Source organism: Tiliqua scincoides, chromosome 1 (genome assembly GCF_035046505.1).
Source record: "Tiliqua scincoides isolate rTilSci1 chromosome 1, rTilSci1.hap2, whole genome shotgun sequence".
In the NCBI taxonomy this organism is placed as follows: domain Eukaryota; kingdom Metazoa; phylum Chordata; class Lepidosauria; order Squamata; family Scincidae; genus Tiliqua; species Tiliqua scincoides.
Window position 1 is genome coordinate 51,820 of NC_089821.1, and position 19,874 is coordinate 71,693.

The 19,874-nt window shown below is 45.0% G+C and overlaps 1 protein-coding gene across 2 annotated transcripts in view; it reads right to left on the reverse strand.

Annotated features, from left to right (window-relative positions):
- Nucleotides 1-434: 434 nt before the first annotated feature.
- COQ6 (coenzyme Q6, monooxygenase) overlaps nt 435-19,874 on the reverse strand; it is a 30,921-nt gene continuing 11,481 nt past the window's right edge. The window contains exons 3-12 of one of the 2 annotated variants that reach the window (XM_066612393.1): nt 16,145-16,203; nt 11,747-11,870; nt 10,328-10,458; nt 7,237-7,344; nt 7,076-7,138; nt 6,793-6,900; nt 4,504-4,706; nt 3,969-4,084; nt 1,643-1,809; nt 435-591 (exon numbers count right to left, since the gene is read on the reverse strand). In XM_066612393.1, the coding sequence (XP_066468490.1) occupies nt 562-591; nt 1,643-1,809; nt 3,969-4,084; nt 4,504-4,706; nt 6,793-6,900; nt 7,076-7,138; nt 7,237-7,344; nt 10,328-10,458; nt 11,747-11,870; nt 16,145-16,203 (1,109 nt within the window). In that variant the 3' untranslated portion in view covers nt 435-561. Of the gene's footprint in view, nt 592-1,642; nt 1,810-3,968; nt 4,085-4,503; nt 4,707-6,792; nt 6,901-7,075; nt 7,139-7,236; nt 7,345-10,327; nt 10,459-11,746; nt 11,871-14,015; nt 14,062-16,144; nt 16,204-19,874 lie in introns of those variants that run through there. The other variant, XM_066612392.1, reaches the window with a different exon arrangement.

The window sequence follows — 19,874 nt, forward strand, 5'->3', positions numbered from 1 at the left end:
TTTAGTAATAAACATGTAATTTTAAATGGAATATTGCTGGAATATAGCTGTAATTGATCATCCAAGGTAGAAGAGAATTGTGCCCTTAAGAGAGATTAAACAGGAAATACCCATCTTGTCTATTTTGCAACCATCAGAGAAAGAAGCCAAAGCTGAAAGGTAGTTCTGAAAGGCTGGGAAGAACTAGGTTGTACCTGACAGACTGACCTGTCAGAATAGCTTGATGCTCAAAATCTTGGTCCCAAGCGGTAAAAATTTCTGATGGTTAAAACCAATTTTTAGCTGGGGCCCAAGTCAACTCACTTCAACAACGCTCTTCTACCAAGCCAACCTTCAGAGTTTTAGAAGTTTAACATTAAATGAGATTTGAAAATTGTTGGTATTATAGGAGGAACTCAGCTGCTGATCTTGCTGAAGAAAAAAGAAAGACAACATCAGAAAGATCTCATAATCTTTATTTTTTTCTTTATCTGTTTAAAGTCAGCTGTTGTAGGAATCCTTGAACAAAACATGAGTCTACAGCAATCACGAGCAAACAGCAACTCTAAATTCACAAGTATGTCACTTACTGGCAAAGGCCATAATCTGCTCCTAAAGAATGGGAAAAAGAAAAACAAAGGTTACCTGTATGCCTGAAAAAGTTCTATTCCCCATAAATAGAGGGGTTTACTATATTAATTACATAAACACACAAAACACCACATTTTTCAAACATGTCTATCCACAGATGAGTAAGGAACACTAGACTCATATATTCAGTTGAGAAGAAAAACACAAGCCACCACTTTTCACAATGTAATTCAACAAATTTTCAAAGCAACATTTTCAAACAGCTCTACCCATAAATGACTCTCCTTGCTGTCTCAAAGGGGACAGATAAGGTCTAGAGCAAAATCCTCTAAAGAAGTTAGCTGTTCCTCCTGGTGATAGCTTAGTAGGGCACGCACAAGCAAGCTTGTATTTGCTTTCCACCATTCTATAGCTGGAGGAACTAAACAGCAGTTCGGACATCAAAGAAACTTATTCTCGCCAGTATTTCTGGCATGGTTTATTCTGAAATTCAGGCTAGATTAAGACAGGTTCATCCTTCAGTGGGGGAGAGCGGGGCAGGGTGAAGCAGGGTGCCTGTGGGAGAGGGGGCACAACACACAGACTGTCAGTTGACTGCTCCAGTTCTAAACCAAGTTGGACATTGTGCCCAGACGCTTTCCACAACTCAGTGCCCATTTGGGCACCATCTACTGCATTTGCATTTTACAAATATCTCCACATTCATCTCTCCTATCACTGTTTCTTGGCTGGGTACATATCAGCCCAGGTTTAATGCATGGCTCTTTCTCCTGCTTGAGACAAAGTGGAAGCAAACTGTTTTACACATGATCTTTTTCAGGAACTGTTTCCCATCTTGTATCCTCCAAACAGAAAAAGATTACATTGACTAAAAAAAACCCACGTGGCAGGTGTGGTGCCCTCGTCACAGTCAAAATACCAAAGTTACTGGGAACCTAGCTAGATGTGTGATACCCCATTCTGTAGCCTCCCCATCAAGTCACAATTCTGCCTTTCACCATAACCTTATTCTGGATTAAGTAACCCCCTTGACTCTGTGCAACAAACATAATAATGTCAGAAAATATCTTACTTTAACTGGAGATACAGCATTAGTTGCTTGCAATCCCCACGTCCTTAGCAACACAAAAGGAGCCACACTTGTAGAATACAGCCTCTTCAGCAAGTCTATTGCAGCCATGATAGAAAGGTTGTATCTCTGTCGTTCTCTCTCATACTGCAGCAGATGTGTTAAAGAGCCTGGAGCAGGAAGCAGAGTCCAAAGGTAAACAAACAGGTAGTGTCAGACTCCAGGACTGTAGGCTGGATCAGGCCTGCAAAGTTCTCCAACTTGGCATATGGCGAAGACCTACCCAAGGTATTTTGTTTTTCACCTAATGGTCCAATCCTATCCAGCACAGGAGCAGCAGCACCACTGCAGGATTCTCTGCTAGAGTAGAGTCTTATAGCACATTTGCGACACCCAGCACTGCTGCTGAGGCCCCATAGGATTGGGCTGTAAGTGAGGTGAAATTTTACAACACAGCCCCCTTTTGGTTGCATGCTAAGCAGCACAGCCTTGGTCTGTGGAATAACCAAGGCTTCCCAGCATTATTTTAAGGCTGCCCAACAGCTCCAGGTCTTTTCTGTGAACCAAAAAGATCTGTTCAGAAGTCTCAGATAAATGCAGGCATTCCAACACATTTTTGATGCATCACTTGGGATTTAGAATTCAGTATAGCAACTGAGCAAGCCTGAAAGTTAAAGGCTTATATTACAAAAGATTCTGTCATGCCCAGAACCTGGTATCCATGTTTCACTGAAACACAGACCAAAGAATTTATAATGTTAAAATGTATCATGTTGGATTCCTATGACTATAACAAAATTTAACAGTATGAAGCAGGACAGGAGTCTAAAAGTGCATGCATCCCATCCAAAGGCACAAAATTTCACCATTTATATACATGACCTCATCCCATTTCTCCCAAGACTAAACAACCTAGATTCTAACTCTAATTCCTGTATCACTACTCAAGACATCATCCTTGCATTCAGCATTAAAGTAGCATTAAGGACCATGGCCTGGTTCGGTACTCTCAACTGCTCAAGCCTCAAATGGCCTGGAATCCCAACCTCCTCCATAAACACATCATAAAGGGATGGAAAAGGTGACTCCTTCAAACCACCACCGTGAGCACAGTAATGTGACTAAAGATGTTAACTGATCTTGAGTACTGGTTATTAGTCTACCCTTATAGCTGCCACAGATCCATGTCTATTTCACCTAAACTGAAACTGAGGAGAAAAAAAGAGAAGTGATCATTCAGGACCGAGCGACATGCTCCCAGTCACCACACTGTTCAGCAGCAAGCCCTGCCCCCATCTCCAGTCACCACAGGGATGGGAGAACATCACAGGGAGATGGGAGAATTTGGGAGCAAACCCACCAAAGCAACACACACACACTCACTTCAAAAATGTGACACAGAACAAGATTTTCCAATGACATCACACTTCATTTTGGCAGGGGTGCCATAAAAAACTTGTTCTCCTACATTTTCTTTACGGTGACTAGAGGAAGAAGCATTTGGGTAGATTCAGTTCACATCACGAGTTTTCCACTGCTGTCACTTGAGGTGCCTACCAAATCATTTCACTGCATGCAGCTATGCAGAAAAGCAGGCAGACACTTCTGCTCTGCAGCAAGGCAGAGGCTATTCAGGAACAATCTCATCTACAGTGCTGACCATTTCCCTATTCCAAAGGAGGATAAGAGCTGTCATCAACCTTCCCCCAGAGCCACAAGGAATCCATGCCTGGATGCAGCTGGGGGAAGGGGTGGTGGCAGGAGTGCCCACTGAACTTCTGCAACCCAGACGGTGGGTTGTACTGCTTCTACTGCTGGGCAAGTCCCGCTGCCACTCTGGAACTCTGTAAAACTTGCACCCTGCAGCAGACAAAGCAGTGACATGCATATGATTCAAACAGCAGGCAAGAGCATGCTGTTGCTGCAAATACTGGGTTAGAACATCCCAATTATTGTAACGTATAAGATTATAATATAATTTAATAATTATAAGAGTATCTGTTTTCTACTGAGTTGTAAAGTTTGGTGTAAAGAGATGGCACAGTACACCTTAGTCCTTTCAGGTTTCCATATGAATCAATCTGGTGATTCCCATTTCTTCTTTCTAGAGAAAGGCACTACAGTTTCTGCATGCTCTAGCATGGCAAAAATATGGCACAAACCTATCAAAAATATCCACCATAATACACTGCTAATATTATTAGTTACCCTAAAAATCAGGAATATAGAAAGATTCTTCACCAAGAAACCAAATACCAAAGACAAACAGCCTCTGGGATGGGACGCTATAAGTAAACTATAAGTTTATTCCATAATTGTAAAGCCTTACCCAGGTCCTTGCCATTGAATGCTGCAGCACTGAGATGATGAGCCAAACATGCAACATCCCCAAAGCCCATATTGACACCTTGACCTGCCAAAGGATGTACTCTGTGAGCTGCATCCCTAAAAAGAAAAGTTAAAGTGTCACACTCTGGGAACAATGCTGAACCTCCACATTTACTGCCCAGTAGAATCTTGTAAGTTTTTTTTTTTACTCTTATATTCTGCCCTTCCTTGAAGGAGCTTCTAAGGCTTCATCATATGGGTCTCAAAAGCTTCTGTCGCTCCTCCTATTCCTGGCCAACAAGCCTCCCATATTCAATATACCTGCTGTCTTCTCAAACATTTTATATTAACTATTCTCACTCTCTTATGTCTCCTCCAAGCACATTCCACCAATCCATCCTCCCCATTAATAGAAACCAACGTGACGCTCTCAAGAATCTCCACCTTTGCAGCACTAGGAATAATTTACTACCATCACTCAACAATGCCAGAACCAACTCATAGCGTAGCACTGACATTCCACAGTATGAAGTTACCCAATCAGCGCCACACGATGCTGAACGTATTCTGTTGCATGCCCCAATCCAAGAGGGAACACAGCTCGGCTCATTGGATCAACTTTTGCAACACTTGGGGGCAGCTGACGGGTTGCAGTCCCTGATGGCATCAGGAGAGAAACAGCAGATCGGAACAGGGATCCAGCAGTATCAATAAAGTCTGAGTGATTTGCGTTGCTCCACTGAATAATAATAAGAGATTTATTTATATGCTATTCCGATAATCCCAGGTAAACTGTAAAACTGTGCGAGCAGCAACCAAAAATTAAATAATAGATTTGGATGTGGTTAGAATTCCAGCTATTCAAAGCTGGAAGGGGGAAGGGAGGAAGAAAGAAGGAATTTCCCTCTCTTGTCGCAAAACTACTAGAGACATAGATATAAGGATATAGAAAAACATGGACTCCCGCCAACGTTTTATTGTCAAAGTCCTCAACAGGCTTCGCATGCTAGGCTAACAGCAGGCACCCTCACAAGAAACAGACAGTTCAACTATATATGTTTGATAGATAAACGGTGTATTATATGATAGTGAAGTTCTTCCATCACCAAATGGTAGGTCAGTTCCATTACATGGGCCAACACACATTTTGCTTCCTTAAACGTTACACCAGTTCCTGGGTATATTTGGGTGCCGATTCCAAAAACGGCATCCGTTTTGCCCTCTCACGTCTAGTTTTGGAGAAACGGAATAGTCTCTTTAGTGAATGGTTCAAGCAGCTTCCTCACGAGGAAGCCTTCAGCATGGCTTCCTCATGAGGAAGCTGCTTGAACCATTCACTAATGAGGCTATACTAGATCTCCAAAACTAGACGTGATAGGGCAAAACGGATGCCGTTTTTGGAATCGGCACCCCAAATTCATATCAAACCACCATAAAGTTTGGGAAAAACTTTTCTGACCCTCAATTTTGTAGGCCTGTGTTATCAGCTCTCAAAATTGGGAAGAAAAAAGGGAGAGGCAATTATGTGGCATCCACTCACAGAGCCCAATGTGCCTTATAGGTACCCCAGCAGTGTAGGAAGTTACTGTACTGCAGGGTCTTGCTCTGCCAATATAAGAGAAATGAGTACCTCTGCGTCTCTGGAATTATTGCAAATCTAACAACAAAACAGAGATGAATGAACATGCTGTAAAGTGAAAAATAAACTGGAAGGATTCTAGTTTGTCTCCATGAAGAACAAGATGGAGTTCAGAAAATTAGCTGAAAAACAAGTCAGGCATTTCAACATCTAATTCAATTAGCCTCACATGTGGCTTTTTGATGGAAAGTCTAAAGGCAACATACATCGTGAGGAAACACTGAAAAATATAAGTATCCACACATGATGCTATGCCAGAAAATCTGAACTGACCAAGAGCTTTAGGACACATTAAAAGAAGCTTTATGTTCTAGAATCAAAAAATGTTAGAACTGGAAGGGACTTGGAGGTCATCTAGTCCAATCCACTGCTCAGTGCAAGCAATTACTACAGCATCCCTGACTGTCTGAAACCCTCCAATGTGACAAACTACACTCCTGCACAAGGCAGACTGTTCCAGACAGCTTTTACAGTTCGGAAATTCTTCCTGTCTACTTCCCTGTGGTTTAAATCCATTGCTTCTCGTCCTGCCTTCAGGAGCCACAGACAGTGAGTCCTCCCCTTCTTCTGAGTGACAGCCTTTCAGATACTTGAAGATGGCTGTCCTGTTTCCCCTTAGGTGCTCCAAGCTAAGTATACCAAATTCTTTTAACCATTCCTCGTAGGACTTGGTTTTCAGATCCCTGTCCATCTTAGCTGCTCTGCTCTGAACCCATTCCCATTCTTTGGAAGTATACTTACAAAGCTGGAAATCCAACCTACAGCACCTTCTCATGCAGAAAGAAGTTCCATTGCATTCAATGGGGCCTTCTCTCTGATAACTTGTTTTGGTTTGGTGTTTTGGTTGCAGCCACAGTTTACGTTAATCTTAAAAGACTGACCAAGTAGAGGGCAATGGAGAAAGGTTCAGTCTTTCTCCAAAAGACAGCAGTCCTGGACTCCTTGTCCAGAGGAATTATCTTCATACTAGAACAAATTTTCATCCTGCTTAACTAATTCTGTGTGACTTACAGGTGTACATACACATTTGGTCCCTGTTGCGTATATGCAACGTTGGGCAGAAATAGCTTAAAACCAAAATTAAGGAATTGAGCTGATCTGCTTGCTCTCACTTTTGTATCACATGTCTCCTACTAGAGCACAAACATTAAGCTGCACATCTGTAAGATGATAGGACAATACTTACAAAAGCAGAGTTGACCGAGTCCACAAAACTTTCCTCATCCATATTCTGGAGCTGGGATGCATGTTCATGTGATGTGGACCAAACCAAAGAGCTGACAGTGTCTGAGAGCTGATCCAACACACAAACAATCCTAATTAGGCAAATCCATCAATTACACTAACTTTTGCAAGGACAGCATGCATAAGGAGCTCCTATGGACAAAACAGTCTACAGTAACATATGTTCTGATTTCAAAGGTTGTGGTAGCCACAGACAAAGGGGCAAGTGGAGAGCAGTTCTGTACCGGGAGGAGAGCAATTGGTCCAGAGGGTAGGAATCTCTGCCACGCTACATTGTTCTCTGTTGCCTGCAACACACAAAAAGATGAACATTGTTTACTTACCACTATTCATTTACTGTTGTTCAGAAGCTGCAGCCCAAATAACTCATTTTCTAGGATCTGACCTCAGACAAATGAAGAGTAGCAACAACAGCGGACTGGTCATATTGATATTGAACAGCCTGAATTCCAGCTGCCTTCCGGACCATGGAATTCTGCCCATCTGCACCAATCTGTAAAGGTAACAGAAATAATCCCTTTCAGCAGTTTTAACCAATTTCTCCAGTTCTCATTAACCATAATGGGCAGCTAATTAGATTTAGCATTCAAAAACTTTCCTCTGCATTTAGATATTGATGTGTTTATTTCTGAAAGTGGCTTTTCCCTACCCATAAGAACATAAGAACAGCCCCACTGAATCAGGCCCTAGGCCCATCTAGTCCAGCTTCCTGTGTCTCACAGCGCCCCACCAAATGCCCCACGGAGCACACCAGATAACAAGAGACCTCATCCTGGTGCCCTCCCTTGCATCTGACAGAGCCCATTTCTAAAATGCACACTTAGGTTGCACATACACATCATGGCTTGTAACCCGTAATGGATTTTTCCTCCAGAAACTTGTCCAATCCCCTTTTAAAGGCATCCAGGCCAGATGCCATCACCACATCATGTAGCAAAGAGTTCCACAGACCAACCACATGCTGAGTAAAGAAATATTTTCTTTTGTCTGTCCTAACTCTCCCAACACTCAATTTTAGTGGACGTCCCCTGGTTCTGGTGTTATGTGAGAGTGTAAAGAGCATCTCTCTATCCACTTTATCCTTCCCATGCATAATTTTGTATGTCTCATCATGTCCCCCCTCAGGTGCCTCTTTTCTAGGCTGAAGAGGCCCAAACGCCGTAGCCTTTCCTCATAAGGAAGCCCAGCCCAGCCCCAGTAATCATCTTACTCTCTGCGACTCTCAAAAGTTGCTCTCTTTTGCACCTTTTCCATTTCCGCTATATCTTTTTTGAGATGTGGTGACCAGAACTGGACGCAATACTCCAGGTGTGGCCTTACCATCGATTTGTACAACAGCATTATAATATTAGTCATTTTGTTCTCAATACCTTTTCTAACGATCCCAAGCATAGAATTGGCCTTCTTCACTGCCACCGCACATTGGGTCAACACTTTCATCGACCTGTCCACCACCACCCCAAGATCTCTCTCCTGATCTGTCACAGACGGCTCAGAACCCATCAGCCTATATGTGAAGTTTTGATTTTTTGCCCCAATGTGCATGACTTTACACTTACTTACATTGAAACGCATCTGCCATTTTGCTGCCCATTCTGCCAGTTTGGAGAGATCCTTCTGGAGCTCCTCACAATCACTTCTGGTCTTCACCACTTGGAAAAGTTTGGTGTCGTCTGTAAACTTAGCCATCTCACTGCTCACCCCTGTCTCCAGGTCATTTATGAAGAGGTTGAAAAGCACCGGTCCCAGGACAGATCCTTGGGCCACACCGCTTTTCACCTCTCTCCATTGTGAAAATTGCCCATTGACACCCACTCTCTGTTTCCTGGTCTTCAACCAGTTCTCAATCCATGAGAGGACCTGCCCTTTAATCCCCTGACTGTGTTTTCAGTAGCCTTTGGAGGGACCATGTCGAATGCCTTCTGAAAGTCCAGATAACAACAACAACAACGGTATTTATATATCGCTTTTGAACAAAAAGTTCACAAAGCGGTTTACAGAGAAAATCAAATATCTAACAGCTCCCAGTCCCAAAAGGGCTCACAATCTAAAAAGATGCAACACCAGCAGACAGCCATTAGAAAAGACACGGCTGCGGTGAGGTGGGCCAGTTACTCTCCCCCTGCTAAATAAAAGAGGAGCACCCACTTGAAAAAGTGCCTCTTAACCAGTTAGCAGAGGTTAAGATATATAATGTCCACAGGTTCTCTTGCACCCACATGCCTTTTGACCTTTTCAAAGAATTCTAAAAGGTTCGTGAGGCAAGACTTACCCCTAAAGAAGCCATGCTGATTCTCCCTCAGCAAGGCCTGTTCGTCTATGTGTTTTGAGATTCTATCTTTGATGAGGCATTCCACCATCTTACCTGGGGACCGGGCTATAGTTTCCCGGGTCCCCACTCCTTCCCTTTTAAAAAATCAGTGTGATGTTTTCTATCCTCCAGTCCTCTGGCACCGTTGCCATTTTGAGGGACAAGTTGCATACTTTAGTCAAGAGATCAGCAACTTCGTTCTTCAGTTCCTTAATAACTCTTGTGTGGATGCCATCGGGGCCCAGTGACTTATTGATCTTTAATTTGTCAATTAGGTCTGAAACATCTTCTCTTTTAACCTCTATCTGACTTAACTCCTCGGTTAGGAGGGGCCGTTCGGGTAGCGGTATCTGCCCGAGGTCTTCTGCCGTGAAGACAGATGCAAAGAACTCATTTAATTTCTCTGCCATCTCTAAGTCTCCTTTTATCTCCCCTTTCCCTCCCTCACCATCCAGAGGGCCAACCGCTTCTCTGGCGGGTTTCCTGCTTCTAACATATTTGAAGTTTTTATTATTCCCTTGAATGTTGCTAGCCATGTGTTCCTCATAGTCTCGCTTGGCCTCCAGTATCACCTTCTTACATTTCTTTTGCCACAGTTTATGTTCCTATTCATTCTCCTCATTGGGGCAAGACTTCCATTTACGGAAGGAAGCTTCCTTGCCCTTTATGGCCTCTCTAGCTTGGCTTGTTAGCCATGTGGGCACCTCCTGGACTTAGCAGAACCCTTTTTCCTTTGCGGTATACACTTCTGCTGGGCCTCTATTACTGTTGTTTTAAGCAGTCTCCATGCACTCTGGAGAGATTGGACTCTTTTTACCTTCCCTTCCAAGCTCCTTCTAACCAGCCTCCTCATTTGAGGGAAGTCTGTTCGTCGGAAGTCAAGGGTTTTAGTGAGAGATTTGCCCGGTATTCTTCTCCCGACATGCATGTACATGGAAGGGCTTGGTACCCATGTACAAACTTCCTATTAAACATGTTTAAGACTGCAACTTTAATCTCCATCTATCATGGCATAGACTACCTCATGCCCCCAACCACTTCCACTCACCTCACAGCCCTTCCTGCTGGCAGCAAACACCACAGGAGATCAGAGCCAAATCCAGCAGGAAGGGCTTGGTGAGAGAGAGGAGGTATCCGGTCAAACAGATAGCAAATATGTAGTTACCAGCAGTTTGGTCCGCAGTCTACGTCCATCTGCTAAATCAATCTGAACCCAGGGACTTGAGTCAGAGATTTGGTGAGGAAGGAGCCAGGTGTACCCAGATGCTCTGGTCCTGTAGAGAACTTCCACTCGGTCTGGGGGACGCAATGTTTCAATGTTACCAAAGGATAGGCAGAGATAAAGCAAAGTGAAAAGTCAAAATCAGGCAGAGTCAAGCAGAGCAACTCACTAACTGAAATAACTATTTTTAAGCACTTCTATAGCTGCCAGTTAAGTGGTTCTCGCAGCTCAATCCAGCACATCTACTCAGAAGTTTCAGTGGGCCTACTCCCAGGAAGTGTGTATAGCAGCAGTTCCCAAACTTAGCATGGTCATGGCGCCCTTCTTCCGTGACGAAACCGGAAGTGGGTTGCGACAGCATTTTTTAGCAGTTCTGAGGCACGGGGAGGCCTGCAATGGGGTCTGCAGGTTTGACTCTGAGCTGGCCTCAGAAGACATGTTGGCCTTTATAAAAAAAATGTACATATATTACCACAATGAACAGGCGAAGAATAACCAACTGGCTGTCCACTGGACCATTTATGAGGGGAAAACAGAGGCTGGGCAAAAGGAGTGGGAAAACAAACCCCTAACTGGGTTCCTCACTGCATTTGAGGAAAAAGTTGCCCACTGAGATACAAAATGGCACCTGCTGAGGAAAAAACAGGCACGCTGTGCAGGAGAGCTCCAAAGGGCGACCAGCCTGTGTGCAAGGCAGGAACGATCTGGGTCCTGGTCCCCGCGCACAGGGAGCTCCACCCTTTGGGTTTTGACCTGCCTACATGATGCGACGAGGGACATTCCCATTTTTATTAATTAATTATTAACAGTATTTATATACCGCTTTTCAACTAAAAGTTCACAAAGCGGTTTACGGAGAAAAATCAAATAACTAAATGGCTCCCTGTCCCAAAAGGGCTCACAATCTAAAAAGATGCAAATGAATACCAGCAGACAACCACTAGAACAGACAGTGCTGGGGTGAATGCCCCCATACAGTGCTGTCAGGAATGCCCCCGTCTCCACCAGGGAACAGCCCTTTTTTCCCTGGCAATGGCACGATAGTGGGACCACCATCGCCCCTCCCCTGCAAGAACTCTACCAAGTTTGGGAACTGCTGTTCTATACACTTTCCTAGGGGCAAGTCCTACTGAAATCAATGAGACTACTTATAAGTAAACATGAATAGGACTGTGCTATAAGTGTTGAAAGTTAGAGAAGAGAAAACAAATTATTACATACTCAAAAGGATCCAAACCAGAAAAGCTCACCATACACCCCAAGTTATCTTACATTTTTCCACCTTTCACAGCTCTCCCTCCCTCCACTGAACCCAGTTCATAAGAAGTCTCAAGAGAAGCAAGACTGGGAAATGAACTCCACCTGACATGGCATCCAACTGTTTGGTTAGAGCAGACATGATGACATCATTCTCTATAATATAGCCCATGTCTTCCAAGTTCTCTTTATCAAAGATGATCATGGCCTCAGAACAAGCATCCCACACCTGTAAGAAGTGAAATACTATTAATTACAGCAAAAAACCCACAGGCAAATGCAAACATTTTCTCCTCTATCCAGATTTCTCCTTATAAATAGCCCAAATCCCTAGTAAGTGCAGAACTAAGGCACAGACTGACATTCATGCTAACATGCAAGAAAATACAAACTTCAGCAATGCCTACTCCCCAGTGACCAGCACAGCAGTTCCACTACTTTGCTGCTGTGGAATGCTTTTCCTAAGTCTCTATGGTTGCAATCCTAGTCACTGGACATAATGGGACTTAACTTCTGAATAGACAGGCATAGGACTGCACTGGCAATTCCTCAGCAGGTATTATCTCAGTAATACAGTTAGTTCTCATTAACCACTGATCCTGCCAATTTACTTATCCGCATCAATAAAAGTGTTTCCTGCGTTCCACACATGTGGTCCCTTTGTGTCCATTCATGGCGAAAAAAATTCTGAGAGGGACTTTTTGCCTCTCATGCACTTCTCCCAGCTTCTGCTCTCGTGGCTTAATCATGTATTCTCAGAGGCTTATGCTGTTTCAACAACAATTTCAACAATGGCAACAAAGCATAGTGCTAAAGAAAGTGTTTTAACAGGTGCTCCTAAATGTAAATATGATGTGATGAGCTTAATCAGCGGCTAAGATTCCTATGTTTGACTTGCATTGCGTTCAGTAGCATTCACAGGCAGACAATTCAATTCAGGCAGACAGTGCACATTGGGGCAAAAAATCAAAACTTCACATATAGGCTAATGGGTTCTCAGCTGTCTGTGACAGATCAGGAGAGAGATCTTGGGGTGGTGGTGGACAGGTCGATGAAAGTGTTGATCCAATGTGCGGCGGCAGTGAAGAAGGCCAATTCTATGCTTGGGATCATTAAAAATGGTATTGAGAACAAAACTGCTAATATTATAATGCCGTTGTACAAATCGATGGTAAGGCCACACCTGGAGAATTGTGTCCAGTTCTGGTCGCCACATCTCAAAAAAGACATAGTGGAAATGGAAAAGGTGCAAAAGAGAGCAACTAAGATGATTACGGGGCTGGGGCACCTTCCTTATGAGGAAAGGCTATTGCGTTTGGGCCTCTTCAGCCTAGAAAAGAGGCACCTGAGGGGGGACATGATTGAGACATAAAAAATTATGCAGAGGATGGACAGAGTGGATAGAGAGATGCTCTTTACACTCTCACATAACACCAGAACCAGGGCACATCCACTAAAATTGAGTGTTGGGAGAGTTAGGACAAACAAAAGAAAATATTTCTTTACTCAGCGTGTGGTTGGTTTGTGGAACTCCTTGCCACAGGATGTGGTGATGGCGTCTGGCCTGAACACCTTTAAAAGGGGATTGGACAAGTTTCTGGAGGAAAAATCCATTATGGGTTACAAGCCATGATGTGTATGTGCAACCTCCTGATTAGAGAAATGGGCTATGTCAGAATGCCAGATGCAAGGGAGGGCACCAGGATGAGGTCTTTTGTTATCTGGTGTGCTCCCTGGGGCATTTGGTGGGCCGCTGTGAGAAACAGGAAGCTGGACTAGATGGGCCTATGGCCTGATCCAGTGGGGCTATTCTTATGTTATGTTCTTATGTTCTTAAACACTCCAAGGGAAGGTATAGCGGAGAACAGCTGTTTATTGCTGGTACCAAAGCAAGGCACACGGAGGAGAACCTCAGATCATGTGCAGAGTGCCACTGGATGCAACCAGTTTTTTATACACATTTTAGCTTATAGGCACGGCTAGCAAAGCAAAGCAAAGAAGATAAGGGTCCAGTAGCTTTCCATCTCCACTGCCCAGTCCCCCATCCATCGCCTGCCCCTCCACCCTTTACCACAGTAAGCTGGACTGTACTGGATAAAGGAAACCACAGGCACCTTGATGCAGGTTGCCCTTGCTCTGAAGTATTGTTTATGCAGACTAGCTCCTGAGGCCCTGTTATCTCTAGGACAAAGACACTGGGTGAGAGGTGGCTTGCAACTTTAACCTGCAACATCTGCAAGCCCAAAGGCAGGGACAATGAGCTAATGTTAAGATGGCATTACTTTGGTCATGTAAAACTCTTAGCACAGGCATCAGACTGGTAAGAAGAACATTCTCCAAGCTGAAATCATGCAAAGTTACCGTAGATGCTCACCTATAAGGAGAAAAATTTCTTCCCAGAAAAGCAGCCTGAATCATTGCCCTGCCTTATCTCTGGGGCAGGCAAGCAGCGAGGGTGGGGGGGAGGTGAGTGAGCCAGCCAATCACTATTGTGGGTGGGTGGGAGGGAGCAAGTGATCTTCTGCTGAGAGGAAGCTGGCAGGCTGGGGTGCTGCTGAGCATTCAAAGCTGCCTGTGGGTGTGCTCCTTCAGGCTGTTGCCCAGCTGCAGAAGCTCCAAGCGCAATTGCCACCGCAGCCCCCCTCGCTCAGCACCAGTGCCCACGGAGGCATCTCTGGAGCAGCACCCAAGACAGAGCAGGAGACAGGGAGCTGTGTGTGGGAGGGGGCGTCTGAGCGAGGGAGAAGCAGTCATTTGAAACAGCTGGGTCCATCTCCTCTTGCCTTCTTGTTCCCCCTTCCTACTGTATTTAAACTTCAAGCACTCCATTGGAAAGCCCAACTTGCTAACCCCCTTCCCATCTCCCCACAGATGAAGTTGGACAGGGTGGGGAAGGGGGGAGAGTGATCTTTTTAAAGAGAGAGAGAGAGAGAGAGAGAGAGAGAGGCAGCCTGCAGAAGGCTGTATCTTTGTTTCTCAAGCCATTGAAAGGGTTAAGTCCATCTCCTCTTTCCTTCTTGTTTTTGCCCCTCCCCCTTATTGAATCCAAACTTTAAACTCTCTGTTGCGAAGCTGAGGCTTGCTAGCCCCTCTCCCCATAATCATTCACCACTGATGAAGTTGTACTGGGGGGGAGGGGAAGAGTTAACTTTTATAAAAGGAAAAGTTTGTGTGTGAGAGAGAGAGAGCACTTAAAACAGTTAAGGCTACAATCCTAGCTGTACTTTCATGGGAGTAAGCACCACTGACTATTAAGGGACTTGCTTCTGAGTAGGCACGCCTAGGATTGGGCTCCCAGTCTATTCCCTCCTCTTGCTTTCCTCTCCCCTTACTGTATACAGTCACACTTGTCTCTCCTTTGCAAAACTTTTTGCAAACCTAGTTGCTAACCTCATTTCCCCCCCATCCTCACCAATGAAGTTGGACTGGAGGAGAAAAGTCCCTGTATTTGTGTATGTGTGTGTGTGGGGGGGGGGAGCATCTGTGAGAGAGAGAGAAGCAATCTCCCTGTGTGTGTGTCCTTTTCACTGGAAGAGTCCTGGAGACCTTGCAAAGATGTAAAACAAAGGAAAAGCAGAGAGTAGAATTTAAAGTAGAATTATTCTGCAGCAACAGGTATTTTAGCCAGAGATCTTACCTGCATGCTGGCAGGAGCTAGGAAGCACTCGCAACAGCTGCTTATGTAGTAAGCTTTTAGGAGAGCATGCTTGCTTCTGCAATATCCCCCTGCCAGGGTCTCCACACGAGCACTGCTGCCCTTCCTCCACAGAGGGTCTACTTCCAAGTAAATCAGGTGCAACTATGGGCAGCTGCACTTGCTCTGTCACTCCTTGTTGCTTATCTCTCTACTGTGAACTGAATTGCACACTCCCAGTTGTGTGTTCTACGTAGAGCTTTTGGCTTAAGGCACCAGGCACTTTAAAGGATTTCATTAATCGTTCTACTGGTATGCTGTTTCCAGTGTACTTAGAGCCCAATCCTAGGCTTCTCTACTCAGAAGTCCCATTAAAGTCAATGAGGCTTACTCCCAGGAAAGTGTGGCTGGGATTGTGGCCTTACTCTGTTAGTGTTTACAAATGGTTATTGAGAGATCAATTTAAAAAATTAGTGAATAAAAATGCATCTTATGATCTATGAGATAGATCATAGTTTTTAATTAGAGACTATTTTTAATACTGTTTTTGCTATACTATGTATGTATAGATGTACACATACTATGTATATATACTGTGTTTTTAATAAATTAGTGACTGTACAGTTCTTAGGTAGCAATTACTGGGAAGTTATTTTTCAGGATCTGGCCTCGGGTAAAATCAGACAAAATTATAGTCAGACACCTCCCTAAGTTAAACCCCTGTCTTATCCGAGGGTCATAGCAAATTCCATGATTTTGGGCTCAAAACCTGCCCTCGCCTTATCTGTGAGATAGACTTATAGGGGAGTGTCTACATTACCGCACAAGATTGCTGAACATAAGACTGCTACTGTTGCAATATCAGGCACCTGCATCCGCCGAAAGGGCTTGACTCTCATACTGCAAATATGATCCCAAGCGCCAAGGTCTAAAAGAAAAGAAAAAAAGATCTTCAGACCCCGCCAATGTTTCATGAGGAATCCCCACTATTTCCATGTGGCTCCCTGCAGCTTCCTCATTTAATATGGTCTAATTTTGCTTGTGGCTTTACTCTAACCCAACTGCCATTCTCTGGCAACACCTATTGGGTAGAAGGGTCCTGTTGAAGACCTCCTTATCAGAGAACAGCTGCAGTAAAGGCCTGATAGTGTAGCTCAGAACATTACTGCATGGCACCAAGGCAAACCTGCAGTTTCACATTTCCAGTGAGAGATATTACAAGACAAAAACATTACTACACCTGGCAGCATCCAGAGTGGTGGTGCAAGGCATCTTCTTCAGACTACTGAAGCTCCCCAAGCCTTCCAAAAACTACTGCTAAGAGCTGGGGGACCTTCCATGATGCGGTAAGATACAGGGCTGGGCTAAGGTCTGTGGGGAAGGAGGAAACTTTCTGGGAGTTCAAGCAGAGCAGCGCCTTTGCTAGCAGTTCCGATGCAGTTTCTAGGGACCTAATCCTATGGGCTGGCACCTCTGTGCGGCACGACGGTGCCGAAATAGGGCCAGAGCATCAGCCAGAGATCTCCTCAGGGCAAGGAAACATTGGTTCCTATACCCTGGGTGGAACTTTGCTGTTCCCAACGGGTCTCCTTGGATCTGCACCAGCTTCTTAGTTGGGTTCCGTGGCTTGGGGGGGATAGGATCTAGTGACAGACTCTGCCGCCATCCCCACCCCCCCCAGGCCCAATCCACCCTCTGCCCAGTTTTGCCCCCACCCTGAAAAGCCTTCCCACCACCCAGCGGGGACACTCACTGGCTGGCGCTCCTCACTGGCATGCTGCTGACGCAGAGCTCAGCACTGAGTGGCACAAGCCTCTCCACTGGCAGCAGCGAGGTGCCTCATGGCACTTTTGTGACACCCACCATTGCGGTTACAGCACCAGTGGTGGGCACATTAAGATCAGGTTGCCCATATTCACCCCCCACAGCCACCTGCAGTGCCCCTTGCTGAAGGTCCACCGGTTTACACCAGTGGCTTCTCAGCGGTGGATCAGGAAGCTTCAGCAGCAGAAGACAGAGAAGATGTCTTGCTCCGGTGCACACTGTGTCAGCAGCACTTGGGATGCCACTTATTGAAGCCAGAAAAACAGGAACAGGTTTTTCTGCATTTTCATGATTTTAGATGTACAGAAACTCCTTTATTGCAGACCCGCTGAGGCTTATTTCATTAGAGATCAACAGCAAAAGACCGTTTTCATCCATTTGTGTATAAAATTTTAAATCAGGAACAGGGACCCTGCGTGGCATTTGTCAGAACTCCTTTTCTCCGGTGGAATCTCCATGGCAGGGCCAGTCCTCGACATCTGGGCAGCTCCTCCTCCAGGCAGGCAGGCTACAAAGTCTTCCTGAGGGGGGGCTCCTTCGCTCCCCAGACCGACCTTGTCTCCAGGCACGTGGGCCGGCCTTTCTCTTGGTCAGCTTACCTGACCTTCAAAACTGGTTTTTTCTGGGGCTTTGGCCCCTTTTGCTTTTAAACAAGTTGTGAGGAAAAGGACTGCAGCTGTCCTGCCTGAGCTGCCCTGACTGCCGTCCTTGTTAGGGCAGAAAATGGGGTTGCTTCTCATCCCCTTAAGCAGCCAGACAGCTATAGGGCTCGTGCTCCCCCCACTTTTGGGAACTGTCAGCTTTGAGTTCTGAGGGAAGCAGAACCACAGCTTACAAGTTGGTTCAGGGAGCAGGTGCAGATTGCTGAGTCAGCAGAATCAGCAGGCACCTGGGACTGACACACCCTGGGTGTGACCAAGCCAGCACTGATTGGCTAAGCTGACTACATAAGGTTAGTCTGCTGGAGCTTCCAGTGAAGCAGTAGGGGTGTTGGAGATATCTGTGGAACTGCTGCCAGTGACTGAGGAGGCTGGATACTGTATGTATATGTTATTACTGACTTATGGACTGAACCTTTGACTGTGTATTGTTGGAAACTGATTTGGATTTGTTATACTTGGACTGACTGCTCTTTGTGCTGACTCTTGGACTGCTTAACTGACTACTCTACTTGTGATATCCCTTGCTCAAATACATCTGCTGAAAATACTCTGCTGTATTTGCTGTTTTTCTTGCAACTTGCTCACATTGGGACAAAACAGGGATCCTACACCAATCATCCCACAAACATAACCTTAACATGGGTTATGGGCCCAGGAACTGCTGACTTGGTCCCTGCAACTACTGAGTTGGTCCTGTGAACTGGTGAGCTACAAGAACTGCTGTTGTTACTGTTAAAGCTACAGGTGTCTGAAAAGATTATGAGCATGGAGATGAGCACAGTTGCAGCCTCAGGGTTTCTGATAACCCGGTTGAATGGACATAATTATGCCACTTGGTCTTGTAATGAACGAGCATTATGTATAATTGGCTTGACCTTGGAGAACCAGCAGCTAGTCCACAATGACGGACTTATCTCGGCGAAAGAACGTTGGGAGGCACTCAGAGCCATCTATGTGCGAGATAGTGTCAGCGCGCAGATACATCTCATGCAAAAATTGCTACAGACACGCCTCCAGCCAGGAGGGAACATGCTGACTCACCTAGAGTTTATGAAACGGACTATGGGGGAACTCCAGGAAAAGGAGCTAATTTTTACTGAACTGCAGCAGGTGTACATAATTCTCTGCTCCCTTGATGAAAGCTATGACCAGTTTGTGGCAAATTTGGAAGTAGTACCCCAAGCAGAACTAACAATTGCCAGCCTGACAAGTCGACTCCTTGATGAGGAAAGAAGGAGAAAAGACAACAAAGTGCTTAGAGATCACAAGCAGAATTCCTCAGCCCTGCAAAGAGGGAAAGCACCTGTGGAAAGAGTAAGTGACCTTGACTCTGAAAAAGCTTACTCTGCCGTGAAAAAATGTTATCACTGCTAGAGCCCTTCCCACTTAATCAGAGACTGTCAGTCTAAAAGGGGAGGAAAGAAACCCCTCCGTTATGGCAAAGGAGAAGGGGTGAATTTGACTGTCACCGGAAAAACAAAGGACTGTGAAAACTACTTTGTTATTGACAGTGGGGCTACGACAAACATTTGCAATAAGAGACTGTTTCAATCATTTGAGCCTGCAGCAAACCAATGTGTCACACTAGCAGATGGAGTCACTGCCAGTGTGTGTGGAAAGGGAAAGGTCTTTTTGCCAGTACTGCACAGAACCCTTGAAATGGTATATGTACCAAACCTGACCTACAACCTCCTATCTGTTGCCGTGTTGACAAGGCAAGGCTACACCCTGAAATTCCATACGGAGAAGTGTGAAATAATGAAGAATGCTGAGCACGTAGCAACTGCTAAATTACGTGGTGAATTGTATTTGTTATACTCGATGTCAAAAGAAACTGTGGGGTCAGTGTTGACTAACCGAGCAGCACACTCACATTGTATCCATAAGTTACACCGCCAATTGGGACATGCTTGTTTCCCAGCCCTTAAAAAGACAGTAGAACAATCAGAAGGGGTTACGTTGAGATCATGCGGATTGTACTTGGATTGTGAAGTATGTAAGTCTATCAAGTCCAAAGCTACACCCACCAGAAAACCTGGAAATTACAGTACCAAAGAGGTGCTAGTCCTAAACTTCATGGACTTAATTGGGCCATTCTCTCCCAGTATGGGAG